This window comes from Crinia signifera, chromosome 7 (assembly GCF_055691185.1).
Source record: "Crinia signifera chromosome 7, ASM5569118v1, whole genome shotgun sequence".
Classification (NCBI taxonomy): Eukaryota; Metazoa; Chordata; class Amphibia; order Anura; family Myobatrachidae; genus Crinia; species Crinia signifera.
Window position 1 is genome coordinate 180,310,948 of NC_139223.1, and position 25,537 is coordinate 180,336,484.

The 25,537-nt window shown below is 46.4% G+C and overlaps 1 protein-coding gene across 6 annotated transcripts in view; it reads right to left on the reverse strand.

The window, feature by feature from the left end:
- MLPH (melanophilin) overlaps nt 1-25,537 on the reverse strand; it is a 71,480-nt gene that overhangs the window by 29,541 nt on the left and 16,402 nt on the right. For 3 of the 6 annotated variants that reach the window (XM_083154535.1, XM_083154538.1, XM_083154540.1), the window contains 6 exons: nt 17,071-17,207; nt 15,131-15,169; nt 14,431-14,516; nt 13,312-13,437; nt 12,367-12,568; nt 2,110-2,339 (listed from right to left, as the gene is read on the reverse strand). In XM_083154535.1, coding sequence (XP_083010661.1) covers nt 2,110-2,339; nt 12,367-12,568; nt 13,312-13,437; nt 14,431-14,516; nt 15,131-15,169; nt 17,071-17,207 — 820 coding nt within the window. The remainder of the gene's footprint in view (nt 1-2,109; nt 2,340-12,366; nt 12,569-13,311; nt 13,438-14,430; nt 14,517-15,130; nt 15,170-17,070; nt 17,208-25,537) is intronic. The other 3 variants (XM_083154541.1, XM_083154537.1, XM_083154539.1) reach the window with 2 other exon arrangements.

Sequence of the window (25,537 nt, forward strand, 5' to 3'; positions counted from 1 at the left end):
TCCTACCCGGATTACCTATTAACACTGCCTCTTAACCAGGCCCTCCCCGGGACCAACTCTACAAAGTACCCAGGACACTGAACTCATTTTTTTTTCATGGACCCGTTTACAAAGAGCCACAAGTTAATCTGGCAATAACCCGGGTTGAAGTGACGGTGTGTAAGGGGTAAAAAAGGTCTTCATATGTATAGTTTGGAGCAGAGAAGGAAAAGGGGGACATGATAGAAACTTTATATATATATCAACGGTTTTAACAAGGTCCAGGTGGGAAATGTTCTTGAAAGGAAGAGAAGGGGAAATCTGAGGAAAACTTAATTTACGGAAAGGGTAGTGTATAACTGGAATAGCCTCCCATCAGAGGTGGTAGAGGCTTGGACTAAGATTACCAAAGGTTAAAAAAGGGCAGACTAGATAAGCCAGGTGGTTGTTATCTGTTGTAAAATTTTGTTTTTTTATATGCACATTTTGGGCGCAAGGCGTCCGTGCGATGAAATCCTGCAAATTTTTTGATTGCTGCCCATTCCAAAGGAGATTGACACTAAGCCAGCGTTTGGGGCTGGTAACCGGCTGTTTTATGGGAGTGCCAGAAAAATCGCAGGCGTGCCTAGGCGTCCGGAGGGCGTGTGACATCAGCTCCAGCCTCGACCAGGTCGCGGAGTCCATCACAGCCGCAGAGTAAGGGCTACGCACAGGCTGCACAGAGTGGGGAAATCATTAGATGGTGAGTGAGCTGTGATTGGATATGGCTTGCGAAGGGCGGGATTACACTCTGGCGGCTAACTATTCGCATGGTGATCGCATGACGCTGCTGTGCGATCAGATTTGAATAAAACCCCACCTAAGTTCTGGTAAATGTTGTTGCCACCACTCACGTAAAATAAATATGGCGGAAAGAAAATCGGTTCGGCGTTAGATGCTTCCTTTTGTCCTAGCGTCCCTCGAAGACCTCATATCCTGGTAATGGGCCATTAAGCTGGATCTGCCCAGACAACACTCACTCCAAGAACAAGGCATAAAATCTAATTAACAAAATCGTACAGAGAGCTGAAGAGGGTCAGGAGGGCAGTGAGAACGAGACACTGCTTACATCAAACGTGAATCTGAGCTGTGATACTAATTAACGAGCAAGCACTGAATGAAACGGGCCTAATTACCACATCGGAGAACACATGGTGCCCAGCGCACTCCAGGCAGTGTCATATTAGAAAGGGTTCGTGACAGGGCACAAGCTTGTTGTAGTTGTCACAAAACAAATGATAACAGTAAAAAGTTTTCTTCAGTAAAAGTACGTTGTCTTATGTATCACACACACGCGCGCGCGCGCACACACACACACCAAGATGTCTGCAAACACCAGAAAAAAAATGCTGATATAGTGCCTGATGCTGAGAATAATATCAGGGCCATCTTAATGTACAGAATAGGCACATTGGGCAACAGCCTAGGGCCTCCGAGCAGGGGCAGGTGGTGGTTACATGATCAGAGCAGCGAGGTAGTGCTGACAGCCGTTGACTGTATAGCGGCACCTGGAGAGAAGTACAGGTCCACAGGAGCGGCATGTTATGTTTTTGTTAATTGGTTCCTGTGAATGGGAGCATAGGGATGCCAGTGCATTGCTTTGCCCAATGCCTACAATTCTGTTGAGATGGCCCTGGTGGGTGTAAAGCAAAAAAAGAACAATTAACTGCGCAACTGGGCAAAACCAATGCTGCACTGCAGGTGGGGCAAATGTAAAAGTGGACAGAGATTTAGGGGGGTATTCAATCTGTCCCGTTTGTGCCCGGCTCGACAGTACAGTATATCGACAGGCCGGTATTTGATGATCCGCCTGTTCACTGTCGAAATGGGGGCCTGTCGGAACTGAATACTCTCCTTAGGTGGAAAGTGGGTGGTGTGTGTCCAAACTGAAATCTAAATTGCCGTGTAAAAATAAATGTGTCCAGTATATGTGGGCTACATGCAGAAGCAGACAGTATTTACCCTGCATGCAAAAAAAGAAAAGAAAATGTACTGGCAGCCCCTGCTGTGCAACATGGTTAGTCTGGGTGTAAAGCTACTTGCTCGTTTTTTGCATTGCCCCCAGAATCAGCTGCCTGGTGCAGATATTACCTGTGGGCCAGAATGATGGAGGTTCTCCTGAGAAGAAGGCCGGCTTCTGCGTCTGGGTGGGGCTTTGGGAATAGCACCACGTTCTTCTTCATCCGAGGTGTCCATGTCCCCGGTGTACTTTGGTCCCTTGGGTACAAGGGAAGGGCTGCCTTTAGGGAGATATCGGGTGCGAGTTAGTTGGGGATCGGGGAGGGAGCATTTTACTGGGGATTCTGTTAAACTGGGGAGGTCTGGAGGAGTAAGCGGGAAGGAGAAGAAGCGGGGAATATGGGGTTATTAAAGGCATTGGCTGTTGTCAAATCATTTCTGCTATGGAACTTGCAATTCGTGCAAATCCGTCTGGCTCAGTAATGGTTAATGAATATCTGCCAGGAACAATAGAACAAAATCACTGCGCAGGCTGGCGTTTGGCACTAGAGTGCACCTGGCATTTACCTGGCATATACCCAAGCACAGGTATATATTACAGAAGGATGTCATTGGCAAGACTGTGGTGTACGTCCCTCCTGATCCACCTGCCACATATACAACCCATGACTGTAACAGTGGGGCAAAGAGTTAAACTGAAGATAAAGTGGCGATAAAGTGGAAAGAGCCACTTCAGTCAGTTTGAAATATGACAGTTAGGAGTTGATTGGATGGTGCTTCATCACCTTCCACTTTATCTCCAGTTTATCTCTTTGCCAGGCGTAATATATCTGCCCTATTGGTAGGTACCATGGGTTTAGGTAAGTGATCATGGGGTAGCTGCATCACACCTTCTAAAGGGCACAGGTAATAAAGTTAGTGACACAGATATATATAATACATTTCTGCGCTTCCACTCGGATGCAGCAGGGTACCTGGTAGTACGACCCATACAAATGAGACACAATAAAAATAACGGTACTCTTTACCTAGCACGGCGCCCACGATTTTGATCGCAGGTAAAAAAATCGCGGGCATCGCGGCCATTGAATGCACTAAAAATCGGGTGCGACGCGACCGACGCGATGCCCGCGATTTCCCATAGGGACCAATGTTAAATTTCTCAATTGACCCGATTTTACTGTTTAATGCCTCAATTGACACGATTTTTCCATAGGAAACAATGTTAAATGGCCCACAGAGGCCAAATAGCCACCCTGAAGTGTGAAATGGCCCCCACAATTGTTAACGCCACCCCACGATCAACGTCAACCCAAAGCGTGGCGAGGGGCGGCGGTACGCGTTCTACGACCTTTTCATACCCCCACTATCCACGTCGGCGTGGAGTTGAGAATAGAATAGTGTGGCGAGCGCAGCGAGCCCGAAGCGTGACGAGCCCCGCGAGGGGACGCGGATACCTTCACAGGTAAACGCGTCCCTTCGCGGGCTTCACAGGTATCCTCGTCCGCTCGCCACACTTCGGGCTCGGTGGCTCGCCACACTATTCTATTCTCAACTCCACGCCGACGTGGATAGTGGGGGTATGAAAAGGTCGTAGGACGCGTACCGATTTTTTAGTGCATTTAATGCCCGCGATGACCGCGATGGGCGCCGTGCTAGGTAAAGAGTACCAAAATAACAATTAGGAACCCGCGCTTCCTATTTGGGTAAATGAACGTATAATGAAGAAATGGTCCTGGTTTGGAATTCTCCTCCTTTGTGGTGTTCAGCCGAGCAGAGTTTTTGACCTCAGAAAAGAACAGAAGAAGATCTCATGGTGCAGACTTATTGCTGGTAAATGAGTGACAAATTGAGGTGATAAATAAGTGCCCATACCGCGTGAGGGCCTCCCTTAGGCCAACGACTACAACGTAGTTTGGGGGCCACACCTGGTAATCTGTTCCTTTGGCATTTTCCAATTTCCCTCAGAGATATAAGCACAGAGGGGAAGAGCTCATAGCGAGAAAAGAATATTTTATTCCATGAAATGTATATACAGAAAACCAATTCATAAATAAAAGCCTGGTACCGTATCTGGCGTTTTAACAAAAGGCTCGTTTTGAAGCTTATGTGGGGTCAGATGATGAAACCCAGGTAGACCTCCTTATGTAGTCTCCAAACTTCGTCCCATTGCCAGGTTCAGATAGGGATCCCAGGTACCTCCAGACCACCAACGCGTTTCAACTTAAAAGTCTTCCTCAGGGTATGTGGAGGTAACCTGCTGGTGTCCATATTTATACTATAATAGGGACATCCCACCAATTTCCTTTTCCTGGGTGGATCTCTCATTATACACATATTTTCTGCTACATTCAGGAACGTTCCCCTTGATATCCCATAGGAGTAAGAATAAACCAAATACTTTTCTCTTTCAATGGTCCTGGTGACACAGCTCAACACTGGGATGTAGGAGGGTCCGAAGGAGCCAGGCACCTATCCTAAAGCTTTAGAGGGTAGGCTCCTCCCCTACTGCATCCCTGGACTCTTCAGTTCGTGTTAGGTGCCCACTGGAGTGGGTGCTATTCTAAAGGGCTGCAGGAGCAGCCGAAGAATTAGAGTAGTTAGGGAATTTTTATTGTTTTATTAACTTTTACCCTAGCTAGGTAGGCACAGTGTGAGGATTCTCACAGTGAATCCTCACACTGCTAGCGCAGCAGGAGCTGACAGAAGCGCGTCCTGTCAGCTCACTGTGCACAGGGGAGACGCTGTCTGGTCTCCCTGTACAGCGCTTACAGTCTCTTCTAAGAGGCTGCCTGGGCTCCGGAGTACCCTGAAACCGGCTCCACATTTAGGTGGGGATCATGGGGGACAGGCGCTCCGTGATGGCGGCGGCCATTTTATGCGGAGCTTACACGCTGAGCTCCTATATGAGAGGACAGCAGCGTTGTGACAGGCATGTTCCAAGTGATCCCCAGTCGAGGGGGAGACACTGGAACTAGGAAATCCTAACTAAGGAGCGGCTGGCTGGGGGTGGTTGGCGCCAAAAGGTCACGGACCCCGCAGCAGCAGGGACCTGTGGTCTCTTCCTTCACTCTGACTTTGGCGCCTTTCAGAACGCTTGCAGCGGAGCTGAGCTGGCTTACTGATCCTGGCAGAGTGACTTGGATTTCCTGGGCATCGCTTCCCCGCAGTTGAAACCAACAGACAGCTAAGTGACTGGGTGCATTGCCTCTGTATAAACGCTTGTACATTGTTTGCACTGTGTATACTGATAGATATACATTTATCACTTACATCATGTCTGAGCATCAGGCTGTGGTTTTGGGGGAGGGAGCCCTTAGTGCACTGAGCGCGTGCAATGTTTGCACACAAAAGTTTGTCCCTGAGCAGATGGCCAAGGGGGGCTTATGCATTACTTGCGCTGATGTGAGACCCATGGGCAGTGAACACCATAGGGCAGAGCAGAGTGAACCTGCGTAGGCCAGTGCCCTAGGCAGGTCTGTAAACGCTTTGGTGCAGCTTCTGGACAGGCAGAGTGATGTGCTGGTAGAATCACAGAGACCTATGCCATCATCTCAGCAGTCATCTGGCTCCCTGCCTCTTACCCAGGCAGATCCTGCGCTGATTCAGGTGAGGCAGGATACTGCTAAGGGGATCAACAGGTTCAGTGAAATGCTGGACAAAATGGATGATGTTGCAGGGACCCCTAGAAGGTCTTATGCTATGCCTACTGTGGTAGATGAGGAGGAGGGAGAGTATACTGACATCCCCTGGGATCAGGGTGATGATTTGGAAGAGACCTCTGCTGCTGGTATAGAGGATCTCATTGTAGCTGTGAAGCAGGCTTTAAAGCTGTCTGTGGAGGATAAGACTCCTGTTAAAGGTGTTTTTAAGCGACAGCGGAAGGAGGCTGTTACTTTTCCTTCAGATGAGGGGTTACAGGAATTGTTAGAAGGGGCTTGGAAAACTCCTGATAAGAGGCTACAGATGCCTAAGCGATTCCTTAGTCTGTACCCCATGCCAGAGTCTCATGCGGAGCTCTGGGAAAAGGTCCCAGTTGTGGACGCTTCAGTGGCACGTTTGTCCAAGGCTACTGTATTACCAGTACAGGGCGGTGCAGCTTTCAAAGATTCTGTGGATAAAAAGCTGGAGGGTAATCTCAAGGCTATCTTTGAAGGGGTGGGGTTTACCTTACGGCCCCTTATTGCTTCAGCCTGGGTCTCTAAGGCCATGATAGAGTGGGCTGGTGATTTATGCACCATGCTGCAGGCCGATCCTGGTGCCTTACTGCTTGCAGAAAAGATTAAGGCTGCTGCAGAATATGCAGTGGAAGCAGAGGAGGAAGCTATTAAAATGGCGACCAGAGTGTCCACAGTCTTCATTAATGCCAGGAGAGTGCTTTGGCTTATAGCCTGGGAAGCAGACAATGAGTCCAAGAAGGCTTTGGAAACATTAGCCTTCAAAGGAAAGGTACTATTTGGTACTGAATTAGAGGAGATTATAAAACAGGCCACGGGCGGCAAAAGTACATTCCTGCCGGCCTCCTCAGCAAAACAGACGTCCAGATTTTCTGCCTTTAGGCCGTCCTTTCGGCCCTCCCCTAGAGGTGGTGCGTCCTTTCGAGGACAGTCTTTCAGGGGAAGGTTTCAGTCCTCTAGAGGAAAGACACAAAAGTCCAAATTTGGCTCTTTTCACAAGAAGCCTGCTGCAAAAGGAGAGGACAAACCCTCCGCATGACTGTCAGGGGATATGCCCGACAGTGATAAAAGTGGGGGGGCGTCTCACACTCTTCAGGGACACTTGGGCTTCTCTAGGCCAGGATGCCTGGGTGTTAGATATTATAACACAGGGTTACAAAATCCCTTTCAGAGGGCCGCCTCCGAAGAGGTTCATCCCCACATCCTTGCCAAAGCTGGCGCTTCTTCGCACAGCTCTTATGAGAGCGGCTCATTCCCTGTTGGAAAAAGGGGTGGTTACTACAGTCCCCAGGGCAGAGTGGAAAAAAGGCTTTTACTCCACGCTGTTCCTGGTGCCCAAACCAGACGGGTCTTTCAGACCAATACTAAATTTGAAATCCCTAAATGTTCATCTTTGGGTAGACCACTTCAAAATGGAGTCCTTACGGGCAGTACTCCTGAGTCTGGACCAGGGGGAATTTTTGGCGTCCATGGATGTCCAGGACGCATATCTGCACGTTCCTATACACCCGGAACATCAGACCTTGCTGAGGTTTGCCATAGGAGACCTGCATTTACTATTCCGGGCGTTACCCTTTGGGCTAGCAACCGCGCCAAGGGTATTCACAAAGATAATGTCAGTAATGGCGGCGGGGCTGAGGCTCAGGGGAATCACAGTAATACCCTATTTGGACGATCTCCTGTTCAAAGCAGAGTCAGCTGCCATGCTTCAGAGGCACTTGACAGAGGCCATCAGTTTTTTGCAGGCTCACGGCTGGATTTTGAACTTGCAAAAATCTCAGTTAGTACCATCACAGAGGCTCCAATTCTTGGGAGTCATACTGGATACCCATCTACATCGGGTATTTCTCCCGGAGGAAAAGGCCAGGGACCTGGTCACCTTAGTCCACGAGATTCTCAGGGCTCGGAGCATTTCGGTTTGGAGGTGCCTCAAACTCCTGGGGAAGAAGGTTGGCGTCATTCGAGACGCTTCAATTTGCCAGGTTCCACTCTCGGAAGTTCCAATGGAACATTTTGTCAGCATGGTCAGGAAACACTCTGACCATGAAGTCCGAGATGATAGTGCTGTCCTCGGACGCTCGAGACTCCTTGAAATGGTGGACAGAAGTAGACTCTCTTCAGTGGGGTCGGTCATTACAGACCTGGGACTGGTTGGTAGTAACTACCGATGCCAGCCTCAGGGGATGGGGAGCAGTAGTCCTGGATCTCAGGCTACAGGGCCTGTGGACGGCAGAGGAATCAGCGTTACCAATCAACATCTTGAAGCTGAGAGCTGTCTGGAAAGTGATTTCCTTGGCAGGAGACAGATTAAGGAACCCTCCCTTTGAGGATTCAGACCGACAATGCCACAGCTGTGGCGTATCTGAATCACCAGGGAGGTACGTGCAGCAAATTGGCCATGTGGGAGGTCTCCAGAATCTTCCTATGGGCGGAACAGAATGTTCCAGCTGTATCGGCTATTTTCATTCCAGGAGTAGAGAATATAGAAGCCGACTTCCTGAGCAGGGAGGAGCTCAAGGAAGGGGAATGGAGCCTACACCCGCAGGTGTTTCAACAGATCACTTGGAAATGGGGAACCCCGGATGTGGACCTGATGGCATCCAGGTTCAATCATCAGGTGCCCAGGTTCTATTCCAGAATGAGGGATCCACTAGCGGAGGCAGTGGATGCCATAACTTCTCAATGGCAGGGGGATCTTCTTTATGCATTTCCTCCAGTACCAATGTTAGCAAGGCTTTTGAAAAGAATACAGGACCAGAAGGCTCCGGTGATTCTTGTGGCCCCAGATTGGCCAAGGAGGTCCTGGTACTCCAGGCTTCTGAGGTTGTCTGTGGACTCGTGGCGTCTGCCTCTGAGACCAGATCTGCTAAGACAGGGCCCATTCAATCACCTGGATTCTGATCGATTGATTTTGACGGCCTGGCTATTGAAGCCGCCATTTTGAAAAGAAAAGGATTTTCTGAGGCGGTAGTACAGACTATGATTAAAGCAAGGAAGGCTGTATCCTCGGCAAATTATTATAGAGTCTGGAAAACGTACATCAGATGGTGTGAGAGGCGAAAGGTTCACACATCTCACTTCAAGTTAGCAAGAATGTTGGAGTTCTTACAAGATGGTTTTTCATCAGGCCTAAGCCTTCAATCATTGAAGGTACAGATTTCGGCCTTGTCCATCTATTTCCAAAAAAGGATAGCCATTTTGCCGGAGATTCAAACCTTTTTACAAGGGGTATCTAGATTGAAACCCCCTTACAAGCAACCAGTAGCGCCTTGGGACCTGTCACTGGTTTTGGATTGCCTTCAGAAGGCACCTTTTGAACCTTTAAGGTCGGCGGACTTTAAGTTTCTCACGTGGAAGCTAGTGTTTTTGTTAGCAGTAGCATCTGCTAAAAGAGTATCAGAGTTGGGAGCCTTGTCATGTAAATCTCCCTTCTTAATTTTTCATGATGACAGGGCTGTTCTGAGAACAGTGCCTCAATTTTTACTGAAGGTAGTCTCTGCCTTCCATTTAAATCAGGAGATAGTTCTACCTGTGTTTCAACCCTCAGAGGGTTCTAAGAAAATGGACAAGTTGAAGACTTTGGATGTTGTGCGTGCCTTACGCATATATGTGGACAGAGTGAAGAGTGTCAGAAAGACTGACACATTGTTGGTATTGTATGACGTACATAAAATTGGTTGGCCTGCATCTAAGCAGACTATTGCTAGGTGGTTGCGATCTGTGATAGCATTTGCATACACCAAAGCGGGTAGGCCTGTACCGGCCAGAATTAATGCGCATACCACCAGGTCTGTTGCCACCTCTTGGGCGGTTCGACATGGGGCCACAGCTGAGCAGGTTTGCAGAGCTGCCACTTGGTCATCTGTTCACACATTTGCCAAATTCTATAGATTCCATGAGTTCGCGTCGGAGGACGCATCATTTGGGCGAGCAGTGCTGAGAGCTGCAGACCTGAGCGTACCCTCCCAAAGGACCGGCTCTGGAACGTCCCAGTGTTGAGCTGTGTCACCAGGACCATTGAAAGAGAAAAAGGGATTTTTGTAAGAACTTACTGTTCGAATCCCTTTCTCTGATATGGTCCTGGTGACACAGCGATCCCTCCCTTACGCTCAGTAAGTATGCCAGAATTTTCATGATGTTCATGTTAAAATGGTTAAAAGTTAACAGTTACTGTTATAAGATGTGCATTTAATATGTGCAGGCGTTTGTACTGAGTTAATGTATTCCAGTGGCTTTGAAAGATTGAACTGAAGAGTCCAGGGATGCAGTAGGGGAGGAGCCTACCCTCTAAAGCTTTAGGATAGGTGCCTGGCTCCTTCGGACCCTCCTACATCCCAGTGTTGAGCTGTGTCACCAGGACCATATCAGAGAAAGGGATTCGAACGGTAAGTTCTTACAAAAATCCCTTTATCCATACAATAGTAAGTAATTAGTGACAGAAAACAAAATGGAGATGCGTTCCATATCCCTGGAACGCATGGTACTTCCGCTCCTTTCATTCCCACTCCGTAATATACTTTTGCAATCCCTCAATATACTACACTTTCTTAGAAATTGGATTGGCGGCAAACCCCTTCTCCGCCAAGTACTAGTCATATAACTTCCCTGTATACAATAATTAAACATGAAACTGGTACAAAATATTTCTTAAAAGGAGGTTCCCACAACTCTTTTAAAATTGATTTTATTAAAGAATCCATTGATTTCAACTTAAATAATAGCTATTTTTGGTTTAACGGGCAATTTTATATGCAAACACAAGGCACAGCTATGCGGACTCGATTGGTCCCGTCTTACGCTAAGTTACTTATGGGATAGTGGGAAAATAAAACCATTTGGCACAATAATCCCCATTTTAATTAAATGATTTTCTGGATTTATTTTATAGATGATATACATGTGTATACATGTAATTGAATAAAATATACTTTTTACATTATGAGCTGTTCCCCTCTGAGGGAAATTGGAAGACACCAAAGGAACAGATTACCGTCTCAATTTGTCACTCATTTGCCAGCAATAAGTCTGCACCATGAGATCTTTTTCTGAGGTCAATAACTCCGGCTGAACACCACAAAGGAGGAGAATTCAAAACCAGGACCATTTCTACATGATATGATCATTTACCCCAATAGGAAGCACAGGTGGTAAAGTTGCCCATTGCAATCTATCTATCATTTATGCAAACAATGATTTAATCCTGGCCCCAAGCCATGCCCAAATTCAATAGTATCAGCCAATGTAAGTCGCAGTGACCCACCTGTATAGAGGCGCGCCAAACCTCTAAATATATCAGGGTTGCCGACCCTCCCGGAATTTCCGGGAGTCTTCCGAAAATCGGGGCTCCCTCCCGGGCCCCCCCGGAAGGGTGGGCAACCCTCCCGGATTCAGGGGGGACCCCCGCTGTCCCCCGGATCGCGGCATTAAAATGCCGCAATTCTCGGGTCTCAGAGGAGGGGGCGGAGCTAAAACGGCACAATCGCATCATTTTAGCCCCGCCCCCTCCACGGAGATCTCTGAATTTGCTGATTTAACAGCATGGGGCGGGGCTTAGTGATGTCACACTTAAGCCCCACCCCCTGAGCGGCTACTGAATCTCTCCTCTCCGGGCTTCTCCCGGAGAGGAGAATAAGAAAGTCGGCAACCCTGAAATATATACTAATTGCAGAAAATGAAAATCACATGACGCTACAACAAACACAGCTGACACTTAAATAGAATGAAAAACAATCTAATATAAGGCTAATAACTACTCCTCACCCCTACGAGATGAAGAACCTCAGAGGCCACAGCAACAGGAAAAATGTCAACATGGGTTTTTCACCTTTTTGGTGTCTATGGCGACAACAAGCCGGTTTAAAAAAAAAATTAATGAAAAACTTTTTCCATGTCAACTTTTTTGCTTGTATCGACCTTTTGATCATGTAGATCTTTTTCATGTGTCAACCTTTTGACTGTTAACCAACCGCATCCCCCCTATAGTAATTCCACACCTGTACAAACCCCCACCCCCCTCCTGTAATTGCACCACACACTGCTCCCATAGTAATCAAAAATCTTCAGCTGGTATTATAATAGGCACCGTCGCATCAATGGTGATTCTGCAGCCAGGCATCCATAGTTACAAATTATTTGATTGACAACCATAGATAATTTAGCTGTTGATGTTCACCCATTCTTATTGACTGACTGGCCGATAGGCCAATTATAATGTGGGGGTGGAGCTTCAGGGTTGTCTGGGGCGGAGTACCTTAAAAAAAACAACCTGTTTCTACTGTGCCATTGATGTAGTGAAACCATCTGGTACTTCCCCATCAATGGCAAAAGTATTTGACATCGGCCATAAACCATTGATGATTTTGAATCATCGATGGTCGATAGCCAATCTCTAGTAACCATCTGCAAGTATTATAACCTCTGCCACCGCTCCTTTGGTTGATCATCAGCAGCCTCCTTCTTCCCATGTCTGGCTTACTCAGCGATGCGAGCAGGGGGGAAATGATGTGATGATGAATGATTTTTCCCCTGTGCACATGGCTGCGTTCGGGGGTTGGAGTGCGTTCAGTGGGGGTAGTATTTACCTGCTCGCTGGCTCCAAACACTCGCAGCCCATCGAGCAGTTGTGTGAATCAGGCCCAATATCTATGCAAAGCTGGGGGGACGGTTATCTGTTCTGTGCGATGTTGTGCAGATGCGGAGGCCAACAACTTACTGGGCCTGCGGATGTTCTCCAGACTGCGTCGGCGCGAGTTGACAGTCAGGCGGACCTCTGTGCTGAACTCCTGCTCTGGGTTCGCTACATTTTGTCCCTGTTCCTGGAGTAGTTGGTGGAACACGGAAGCCAGCTCCGACTCCGCGATGAGCGACTCCTTCCGGGCCATGTCTTTCCCAGAGCTGGTGAATTCCGAGAAGGACTGCGGAACAAGGTCACAGAATAAGCAGATCAATTACGTTACAGGACGATGGCTCTTAGTAGGCCATTCCACTGAATGTGATGTAGGTGCAATGCCGGTGATGTTCCATTATAATGGCGCTGGAACGCTACCAACGGCCCCCCATCACTGCCCCCTACATAATGCATTTCACACTGCACCCCCAAACATGCAGGGAAATACACAACACTAGGCTACCATATGCATGGGTGATGCACACACGTTAGGGCATATATTAAGTAAAAAAATTAACAAGTAAGTTAAAAGTTCTAAAAATGAAAAGTGGTGATGTTGCCTATAGCAACCAATCAGATGATCATTGGCGGCTCCCGAGGTGGGGCTGCAGCTCAGTTTGAAATTCAGATAGGAGAGCCACACCCACTGCCAGTGAGTCAGTCTAGAAGGACAGTTGGCTGCAGTGGGTGTGTCTCCCCTATTTGAATGTTGAACTGAGCTGCAGCTCCTCCTCTAGAGCCTGATTGGTTGATCTGGGCCACTGCACCTCTTTTCATTTTGAGAAACGTTAGCCAATGTAACCTTTAATCGCCCGGGCATTAAGCTGTGACATACAATATTATATTGCAATCGCATTTAGTCGAATTGACCCCCCCCCCTGCTATTCATGTTCACCAAGAAGGCAGAGGCTACACAACACCCGTGTGATTCAGGTTGATTTATAGTAGACAGAAGATAATCAGTGACAGAACCACAACCCAAGGAGATACCTGGAAAACATCTTGGTCTAGAGTTGGGGACAGCTGCGTGGACTGTCTCCTTGATTGAGCTGAGTACTCAGAATCATTCTCAAAGTCAAATGGGTGGACGGAGAGCAGACGTTTTTGCTTGCGCATCTTCAGGAGAGAAAGTTCATCAAAAGTAAAGTAAGAGAGAGCAGAGGTGTTCCATGGTGATTTCCCAATGACAGAGCGAATCATGCATTTACACAATAACGGGATTGGCATGTATCATTAGCAGATACAGCTGCAATCGGACACCATAGAACACTCCAGCACAACTATGCATGCCCCCATATATACAGCATATAGGGCCTAATTCAGGTTGGCTAAAGCAAAATCTCTCTCTAATGGACAAAAACCATGCTGCACTGCAGATGGGGCAGATGTAACAGGCAGAGAGTTAGATTTGTGTGAATTATTGTGCAGTGCAAAATCTGGCTGCTTTATTTTTACACTGCTCTTTAGATTTCAGTTGGATCACAACTCACCGAAATCTAACTCTCTCTGCACATGTTACATCTGCCCCACCTGCAGTGCAGCACAGTTTTGCCCATTTAAAAGAAAACAAAATTGCATTTCCAATCAAATGTGAATCAGGCCCTTAGGACAGTGTAAAGGAGATTGTACGTCTGGATACTTTGCAGACGCTGTGACATCTCTGGACATAACTTAGTGTATGAATCCAAGGTATATAATAACCTTACAATATATCCTTTAGAACTGGATTTACATATACTGTAGAGCCTGCATGTCACAGACATTTTTTAACTGTGTCCCAATCTAAATCATAGACCCCTGGGTGCTAAGTCTTGGAGAGCGATCATGTGGAGAGAGGTAAAGTACAAAGAAACCAGTTCCTAACTGTTATTGTTCAAACACAGTCTGTAACATGACAGTTAGGAGTAGATTGGCTGGTACTTTATCTCTGTCCACGTTTGTTATCATTTCCCAGTATATGGACCACTTAGGCAGCTTTTTACCCTATAAACTGCCGGTATACAGTAAGCTACAGTGTATTGGAAGATATATGGGGCAGCAGAGCACACACATATATGTGAGCAGGGGTCTTGTTCTGCAATGCGGAAGAGTCCAGAGCTGAGTGTTTACCATACTGTAGCGCTGAGACTCTGCACTGTCCATAATATCCTCATCCTCATTAAACATGCCCGCCCTGGCCTGGCGCAGGTATTCTCCTAGAGGGAAAGGGAAGACCATGGCTTAACGGAACTCAGAGTCAGTGTCTTCATAAATAATATAGCGACTGCGGCAACATAGAGCAATGGATTATTGTACGCAGGGCTATTTTTCAGCAGGCTCCAGCAGGAACTGAGGCCCTTATTCTAGTTCACTCTTTCTGACAAAATATTTCTTAGATGGACAAAACCATGTGCACTGCAGGTGAGGCAGGTGTTACTTGTGCAGAGATAATTAGATTTGGGTGGGGTTTTACACCTGCCTCACCTGCAGTGCACATGGTTTTGTCCATCTAAGAAATATTTTGTCAGAAAGAGTGAACTAGAATAAGGGCCTCAGTTCCTGCTGGAGCCTGCTGAAAAATAGCCCTGATTGTACGTCAGTAACGACGTCTGTAAATCGAGGCAACACACACACAGTAGCGGCACACACGAATAAGAGCCGTTCCTTTTTCCCACTTTAGGTCTGTGCACAAGATAAGAGACATCATTACAGACGGTCATAATGAAATGATTTATTCTACGACTGTAAAAAATGGGAAATTAGGAATAGAACATGTAGAACATAATTAAGCATGTACTAAATAAAACAAGTATTAATTACATATACTTACTGCTGATGTCGGGCATGCTGTATACGCGGTCCTGAAGTCCTGTACGGTGACATACAAATGGAATCATTTTATTGGGGCATGTTTGTTTTTATTTACCCTTATGTCAACATAAACACTAAAACGTACCACCGCGTCCCCTCGCTGCGCTCGCCATTCATCGGGCACGGTGCCACAATACGCTCACTGTTATGCTTTCTGCCTCCTGGTTCTCCTGAGTTATGGTATATTAGATCTACAATGTATAGGCCTAAAGTCATATGGTCGACCACTAATGGTCCACAGTCAAAATATTGACAGGGTCTAAAGGTTGATATGGGTCTTGCACGTTTTTTTGATGTCTATGTCAACATAGTTCGAGCATATCAGGCATGTCCAAACTATGGCCCTCCAGCTGTTGTGAAACTACAAGTCCCATCATGCCTTGCCACAGTTTGGTTCTTAGGGAATGCTAAAACTATGGCAAGGCATGCTGGGATGTGTAGTTTCACAACAGCTAGAGGGCCACAGTTTGGCCATGCCTGGTCTAAGTGTACCGCTACGCTCGCCATGCTTTGGGCTCGGTGCACTCGGCACAGTATTATATTCTCCCTCTGTGCCATAGTGAATGGTAGGGTATGAAATATCGCCTGTCAGCACATGTCGGCTCAAAATGTTGTAAAAAAATGCATGTCGACCTTTTAACCATGTTGACCTTTGACCCTGTTGACCTTTGAACCCTGTTGACCAATAGTGCTCGACCTTACGACTGTCGACCAAGAGTCAATCTATCATGAGTGCGGACACCGTTCTCCTGACCTGGCCGTCCTTCTTGCGCCATTCATTCCCAACCACGGTCCTCAGGGCACACCAACAGTGCAGGTTTTAGTGATATTCAGGCTTCAGCACAGATGTTCAAAAAAAGGATAAAGTATTCTACCAAGTGCGCACTAGCAGCTGAGGTGTGTAAACCCCTGGGGTGTATCTCAGGCACCCAAACAAGACAAGTGAATGTAACAAAAGGTTGGGGTAACCCTCCACCAGCGCTAGATAACAATAAAATGTTACTTCCCTTTCTATAGGTGTGCTTGATCCTCTCAAAAGGGCCGGTATCACTTATAGCTCCTTCCACTCATCAGGTTTACATGTAAGAAGAGCATATAAATCTCATAGTGTATACCGTTTTTTAATTGTCACACACAAAGAGTTAAATCACATACAGGGAAAATAACAATGAATCACAGAAAAACACTATTCACAATACACAATGATAAAAGCACAAACAATTGGATTTTATTGTGTGTGCTTTTATCATTGTGTATTGTGAATAGTGTTTTTCTGTGATTCATTGTTATTTTCCCTGTATGTGATTTAACTCTTTGTGTGTGACAATTAAAAAACGGTATACACTATGAGATTTATATGCTCTTCTTACATGTAAACCTGATGAGTGGAAGGAGCTATAAGTGATACCGGCCCTTTTGAGAGGATCAAGCACACATATAGAAAGGGAAGTAACATTTTATTGTTATGTAGCGCTGGTGGAGGGTTACCCCAACCTTTTGTTACATTCAGCACAGATGGTTTAATCGAAATAACTGAGGTACTAATTAAGTCACCTGTGCTGAAGCCTGGATATCACTAAAACCTGCACTGTTGGTGTGCCTTGAGGACCGTGGTTGGGAATGCCTGACCTACGCTTTAAATATTACTGGTCCAATTCATGTGACAAACTGCCCCCCCGGCTGACATATTCAGGGAAATGTATCAACACCGTGACCCCAAATCACATTTTTAACAGATTACTAGTTTTGAATCTCATATCTTCCAATATCATCCCTCTTCTGCATTATATTTAGTTGGAACCAATCTGGTAATAAGCAGTGTAGGTTTGTTCGTCTGCTCGGAAATCTTGGTTATCAACTGTTCAATATTTGTAAGCTGCAGAAGTCGCTCAGTCCCACCTGACATGCCGGATCCTCCCCTTGCGTCAGACTGCTGTCTCAGGTACAGAGAGCGCATTACTTTATCGCTGCCAAACCGTTTGAAGCGGGAGCGGACATGGTCATAATACCAGTCGTGTGACCCGATTTTCACCGTCCTGCGGAAGATACAGAAGTGTTTAAAACAGTGTCCAGAATGGACTGCAGCTGCCAAGGAACAGATTTCTGTCTGTGTGTGTTGTGTGTGTGCAGGGGGTCCTGAGTACACACATGCTGCTGTCTCTCACACAGCGGTAGCAGTACTGTGACTGTGTACACTGCATTGTATTATATTGTGATGGGATTTCTAGAGGGGGTGGGGGTCCAAATTCAGTCCACAATCTCGCACTCTGTGCAACATTGGAGCAATACGGTAGTCTGTGGGGAGCGGTAGAAGAACCAAGTAACGATCCCCGAACATTAATGTACACATTGGTCTTTTTATACACTGGATACTGTATGGAATACAGTATTAATATCTAACACTATAGATGGTCTATAGCAGGCATGTCCAAACTATGGCCCGCCAGCTGTTGTGAAACTACAAGTCCCATCATGCCTTGCCACAGTTTTGCTATTAGGAAATGCTAAAACTATTACAAGGCATGCTGGGATGTTTCACAACAGCTGGAGGGCGATAGTTTGGACATGCCTGGTCTATATTATAGGCTGTATCAAACATTTAAATAATAGAAATAAGTTGTCAAGAAAAGGTTAAATATACCATTATAATAAATACACAAACATAATGGAACTAGTACTGAACTTTCTAAGCTCACATTCTCCCACCTCTAGGTAAGACTCCTGTAGCTGCTCTCTGGTCTACTGCACTGATGGAGGACTCAGATCTACATACACAGGAAACTTGTTAGAAGCTGCCATCATCTCTTGCTTTCATAATTTTAGCCACTTGCCAAGAGGAGGGGGTTTCTGGGCAACTGGACCCCCCCTTCCCCCCTGCATTTGCCTATGCATAATTGCCTACTTTTGAAAACTAGTTTCAGGGAGAATATAGTTGGTAATGGTTCATGCTCCTCCCAAAGGGCGTGTCTAGTTCCATATATGGAGAGATTGTGGAAAGAGATTGTGAATGTGGCACCTACAAGCGTGGGTGTGTACTGCTACATCTGAGAGGAATCTTTTAAAACGACTTATTTACAAATGAGGGAGAGAGAGGGAGATTGCTGCTATTTCAGGAAGTCTCCTGCAGAATGCAGGAGGGGAGGTAACTATGATGTAACCCGCACTATAGACCAGTATGTGCAGATAGTATACATAATTATCTCAATACACAGGCAAGCATTTTCTCACTTTGTATAATCCTTTTGTGAGAGTTGCTTATTCTAGAACAGGGAGAACCGGACAGATCGCTCGCAGAATTGTCAGAGTTCCCAATAAGGTGAGGGAGTCCAGCACAGATGGTATCACATTCCTTCTGCACAATGAGCCGGGGATTCCGATCACCTGGGAACACGGGAGATCACATTTAATGATAATGGGTGGAATGTACTAAGGGAAATTGCTTTTCGAGCTTCGGCCGCATTTCATATGTACTCAGCCTGGCAAGACCAGGCTTCGGTGAGGAGGGTAACGCCAGCTTTTGCTTTGGTAACCCGGGAGCCAGGGCTGTAACTACCAGTTGGCCAGGATGGCACTTGGCAGTGTAACTAACTGAGGTGAAGGGGGGGGTGTGGATTTCCTTTCTCATCCATTCACAAAATGTTCCTCCGGGGGGCGCCAGTGATAACATTACGCAAATAAGGCAAGCCGCCCTTTTTGCTCTAGTTTCTTGACTGTGCATTTTTTCACAGATCCCCCATGATGTCGTGGCCCAGATGTAGAGGTCAACTCTGACACTTTGCCACAAACCCCCGGGCCCCTAGATGCAGCCTTGCCAAGAGCCATCAACACCAGCAGGTGAAGGAACAATGGGGGTTATTCTGGTTCATTCGCTCCCCCGGGAGTTCACACGGTGGAGAAATGTTTTGCGTCTGCGCATACGCACCCCAGATTGCATGCGGGGGGGCCTGTGGTGGCGGGCCAGGCAATTTCCCGCATGTTGAACTTTTGCCATCATTCGATGATGGGGGTGGTTCCCCCTACCCTGCGAATTAATGTTTATGTTAAACACCCATTCGCAGCCAGTGCGGGCAAACTCGGTGGGTGGCCCGGCATTCCGCAGGCAGGGTCTGGTGGACTCAGAAAGCTGGGAATTTGCAGCCTTGCAAATCAACCTGAATAACCCCCAAAGTACACGGGGTAAATTCAACATTATTCCTGATTTCTAAAGGTAATGTGCAGGACTAGAGCTCGACATTGGCAAGGTCAACAGTGAAAAGGTCGACATGTGGTTTTCATGTTTTTCTTTAACCGACATGTGCCGACATGCGTTATTTTATGCTGTACCATCCACTAGGGTGTGGAGGGAGAATAGAATAGTGTGCCAAGCATAGCGAGGTACCGAGGCCGAAGCCTGGCGAGCAAAGCGAGCCATGCGAGCCATGCGAGCGTGCACGGTGCACTAAAACCCATTTAAAAACCCATGTCGACCTTTTGACTGTTGACCTTGCCAATGTCGACTTAATGCTTGTGTTGACCTAATGATCTGGACGACCTAAAGTCATGTCGGCCTTTTTCATGTGTCGACCCATTCCCATGGTATTATGATGCGGCAATGTTTATAAGCCTGCAATATTCCGTACTGTAAGTCACTTCAATCTTGTACTGTTCATACGGTTTCTGTACATCGTACGGCGCTGCCGACCCCTTGTGCCGCCATATAAATAAAGGATAATAACAACATTGCAGGGGATCTTCACCACTAACTTTCCATGTGGCATGTGGCTAACACGCTGAAAGTTGGGAAAAGTTGGGAAGTGTGGTCTGCGCTCGTGATAGCAGCTTTTTGTATGGTAAGGTACAAATTAAACAAGGTAAAAAGCGCTTGGATAAGGTATGTGTGAGAAATACATGTTAAAAAGTGCTTTGCCGTTTTTAAAAAAAAGAAAGTTAAAATGTTTACAGCTCTTCGTGAGCAATTTTGGGGTTTTTGAGCCTGTGCGAGTCTTCCGGCACTAGTTTGAAGAGCCTAGGATGCCCTATCTGTCCCTACGCTTACCTAGGTCTTCTGGCCTTCAGTCTTCTCCACGTTGCGCTCGTTTGCGATCTCACGCAGATAGGGCATCCTAGGCTCTTCAAACTAGTGCCGGAAGACTCGCACAGGCTCAAAAACCCCAAAATTGCCCACGAAGAGCTGTAAACATTTTAACTTTCTTTTTTTTAAAAACGGCTAAGCACTTTTTAACATGTATTTCTCACACATACCTTATCCAAGCGCTTTTTACCTTGTTTAATTTGTAACACGCTGATAGCCCAGGCACGGAGCGGAGATACAGACAGACGGTGCTTGTCCCTCTGATGTATTTATATCCGGGATTAGGTGTGTAATGCCGCTAATACAGAGAGATCAGTGCTGCAGTGCGCTCCGTCACCATCATCAAAGGGCGACTGGCAGAGAATTAATGACCGGTGTTAACCCTGAAGAACTCGTTTTCTTATCGTATTCTTATATCTCAGGCCCCAAATTAACCTTTCACATGTACTACTACATTCTGAGGATTATGTATATAGTAATGTATACACTCAGCGCAGTCAGCGAATAGGGAGGTAATACAAACAGACCTGGTATTCAGCTGTCAAACTCATGGAGTACAGCCGTCTTCTATATACAAGTTATATATGTGTTTATTGAATAAGTAAGTATGTCTATAGAAATCTGTCTAAAACATGTGGTCACTGTAAGTGGCCTCTTACTCAGTAGGATATATATATATATGCTGTATCCTATTGTTGATGGTCTCTGCCCCTAACAACAACTAACAATACTAACCAGTGATGTCATTTGTATATCGACTAGTTACAAGCCCGTCAAAATGACAGCATCTGCAATGTACTTCGAGCTGTGCCAGTTTTGAATTTCACTTTGAGCTGTGACAGTTTTTAGCCCACAAACTCTCCACCCCAAACCCAGTCCCTATCTGCTCCTACCTCCAATCTCTGTCTTCACAGCTCCCTATCTCCATATCCAGGAAATTTGAAACAAATCAGTGCCCCTCCAAAAATTGCTTTCACTTTCAAAGGTGCAGTTTGGTCTGTTGAGTGGCCTCTAGTGGTCAGTGCAGGTACTTCACATCATAGAGGTAAGGAGTAGATAGATCGATAGTTCCTTGCCGGGGGGCTGATCAATACATTAACTAACTATTGTCAGTTAATATAGTGAGTGCGGAGCCCGAGATTTATTTTTAAACAATGTGGTCACAAACCGTGTTGCACCCCAAATCTATGAATGGTGAGTGCTGTGGATTAGTGATATTATAATATATCTAAAGTGGGTTGTGGACACAAAGAAGCGATTCAGCCCGAAACACATCATCAACCACTCGGTAAGTGGGCAGCCAAGTAGTGGTGTTTAGATAGCTCTGGAAGACTTGCCCACTTTCCTGAAGAGCCGGGAGCCTCCTGATTTCTGGGAGCCTTCTGGCAGTCCTGCACACGTCCTGCATACGTTTAGGAGGCCGGTCCAGCACATGGTGCACTGCCGCCCTGTTACGGCGCTGTTTGCTATATCCATCCTCCTATTCACCCAAATCATAATCCTCATAACACTACTCAGAGGAGCTGTTGGGTGGGAACGGTGGGAAAACTTCACTTCCTTCAGTTCCTCCAGCACAGCGGTACCAGGTCACACATACTGGATGCAGTGCAGTCACATGATCACTACATGTGCGAATGCTGATTTATACGACTTCTGTCACGGATATGCTGCATATTTGGCCACTGTACTTAACTCTGCTATCTGGAATTACCCCCATGTTGTATACCCTAAAGCTGCCATTTATCCTTGGCTGAACTTACCTAGCTGCTGGTAGGCCTTCGCATTTGTGCATACTATAGTTTCAGTTGGTGTCTTAGTACAACACTACCGGATTAGTCAATGTACATTCTAGTCTCCAAATCCTACTCACAAGCAGTACTAAGATGAATCTCTACTGAGGCCACATGCTTAAATCCTGGAGCCAACCAAAGTATCCTCGAGCTTTGGGAAGTGAGACCTTGCCAAGAATGGTTCTTGTGATCTAGTGTGAGCAGTTGGGTACTGGTGCCAAGAATATAGACAGTAGGCACAATATCCTGAGAGGCTGCAAAGGCCGGAATATTTATTCAGCTCTGTAATTCTATTAACTGAAGGCGTAACAAGTCAATCAAGTTATACAGCCTTAAAAAAGTATTAATGAATAACTGGAACAATGCTCTGACTTTTGCACACGCCGTACAGACTGCTTTTTTTTTTATTTTATTGTTCCCATCTGTTACATTAAACACCTAAATAATTATTGTGCAATGAATTGTTTTGGGCAGCCAGCTATTAAAAGCAGATAACAATCAGAATTATTTTTACTGACAATCCTCCTTTTACTTTTCAGACAGCGACGGGGCACAGGTATTGACGGAACATGGCTGAATCCGGGAGGCATGGCCACCCCCCCCCCCCCCCCCCCCCCCCCAGAAAAAAACATTGGAATATACTTTATGCAGTGCCAAAAAGTGCTGCTTTGTGCTGCAAAAGGGGACATTATGGCCCTTATTCTAGTTGAATCGGACGAATGCGTATTTCGGACGGGCACCGAGTGTTCTTAGCCCCGTCTGCCGTACGGATCGCTCACACCGTCCGAATGCGGTAAGACGCCGAGCGAACGGACCGCGAGTGGATGTTTCATGTGAACACCTCCCCATCTGTGGGAACCTCCCCATCCTCCGATGGTCGCCGACCATCGAATGATGGACCGAGTGGTCAGACAGCACCGAGTGCTCCAGACCACTCGGACATTTTTCCCTATGAAAGCAGGGATATGGGCGGGCAGCTGGCATCCGGCTATGTCACATGTCCGCCCACACACATGCGTCATGGCCGCATTACCATACATACACCCTTCATGGGAACGCCCATGAAATGCGGGGTGTATGCATATGGTAATGAGCCCAAACATCCCTTCACGCCCCTCTCCACCCCCTGCTCGGATGGTTCCGACCGATCGTTTTACTTATCATATATTTAGCACCTTCTAGCATTGTGTGTGTGCTTAGAATAGAGTACTGTAACATCTAATAATGTGGGGACTGATGTGAATAAATTAACTGTGATTGTGCATCACTGCGTAATATGTTGATGCCATATAAATGTGGTAAGAATAAGACTGTCCAATAGACACTGGAGGTGACGCAGGTCATTGCGATTGACTTACTAAAATGCTTGTTACAACTGATGGAACCGCTGGGAAGGGATCCGGAACGTTTGATCTCCGGGTCCGATCCGATGCGCACTGGACCGCGCATCACATCACATGTCACACACACACACACACACATGCTATTTATGACAGATTTCTCTGCTGGCTCCGCCGGAATCGGGTGAAATCGGGTCCAAATTACATAGGACCTTATTCTGGTCCATTTGCAGCGGCTGTTCGTTTGCACGGCGACCGATGTTTGGCATATGCGCAGGGCCATTTATGCATACGCTGTGTGCGCGCGACCACGGCAAACAGAATGTGTGTGCACGCACTGAACATTGCGGGTGGGGGGGGGGGGGGCATGGGCACCGGGCCAGGGTACTCGCCCATGAAAACGCTGGGCGTTCCTATGCTAATGCGTCTGTGATGCACATGCGGGGCGGGGGACATCCCTGGTTGTCAGCTAACCGCCCATTTCCTTCCGAATGTGCATGTATACAGAAGTGACCTGAGAGTCAGTTTATATAGGCGTGCACGTACCACATCTTTCAATGGTCAGTGACCATCAAAAGATGCGGGAGGTTTCCCCTAGCCTGCGATTGGATGTTTATGTAAAAAAGTCCAGCGTACCACCATTCGAACTGGAATCCAAGTGAGTCAATCAGAATAACCCCTATAGTGTATGGGGGCCTTAGTTTACAAACCACCCGCATCAATCTCTTCCGGCCAGATGTATCAAGCTTCAAAAAGTGATAAAATGGAGAGTGATAAACAGCTGTTAAAGTCGAGTTACACACACGCCATTTTAGGATAGTATGGCCGCCATTTTGGTTCGCAGAGTTGCGCAAATAAAGTAATAATACCCGAGTCTGTGTGACAAAGTGGACCAGAAGCGCAGCCATACTATTACACATAAATTCATAATACCATACTTACACCAAATAAAATATAGTTAATTAAAGGTTTAGAGCACTACACATAGTTTAATCAGCATTACATACTTCTGTCTGTATAATGTTTGGTACCGTTCCGTTTCTCATGCGCAGTACTCCGGTCGTTGCGAAATTTTCGCAACTCACATGGTCCGATAATTACGGACAAAATCTATATTTCAAGGACTATTTCTGTTAGACTGTGTGTGACAAAAGAATCTAGATATAACCGGTTCTTGTTGCTGTTTACGACCCCCGACGATGATGCCAACACACAAAGGACTCCAAAGTTCACTCCCCCTGCACCAATCCAAACCAGGTGTAATACTTTGCCCCAATCACTGAGGACTGGACATTCGAACCCTGACCAATAGGAATGGCCTTTGACCTCCTCCTTCTGACCCTATAAGATAGCTAACCCTGGGCTGCCTCGGTCACTTTGGCACTGCTGATATCCCCTCACCAACCCGGGCTATAGTTCTATTTGAATATAGCGAGCTCCGACCGGACTGCGCTGCGCTATTCCTTAACGGTAACATTTTTATTCCCGTTTTATGTAATGTGGCTGATTACAATTGTATCTGTTTCTGTTCCTTTGTAAATGTTTTAAAGTATTTATTATTGTTAGATAATTGTATCACGTGTTACCCTGTATTTTCTTCTTTCTGTAATCCCCTTTTGTCCGCTAGGGACTAAATACACTATTTACGGAGAATCTATCTCCTCACTTGTTATATCGTGGTCTCGTCTAATCTAGCGATAAGGTGTATTACGGACCTTGTACTTAAAGTGTATTCGCAGATTAGAGACTAAGTACTGCGAAGGGATCTCCTATTACTGCATTGATTCATCCGTGTACAATACACGGTAAAGGTACGCTACGCTGCGCTACGCTTTGTTCGCATGTAGCTAGGAATAAAAGGTACACAAGTTACGGAAAAAGTACGTAACCTACGCTTTTCACTTATTGTTCTTTGGTCATATAAATATCGGTATTGATACAGCCAGCCAATCAGATCCTAACTGCCATGTTACAGGCTGGGTTTGGAAAATTACTGTAGGAGCTAATTGGCTAGTTGTTTTTCACTCTCCACTTTGAAGCTTGATACATCTGGCCCTTTGTGTCTGTTCTGGGTACTGTCCTTGCCTCTCTGCTGTGGTGTGTTACAGTTCTACACCAAGAGTATCTCAGAAGAGGAACTGACCAATGTACTGTACTTCCAAGTT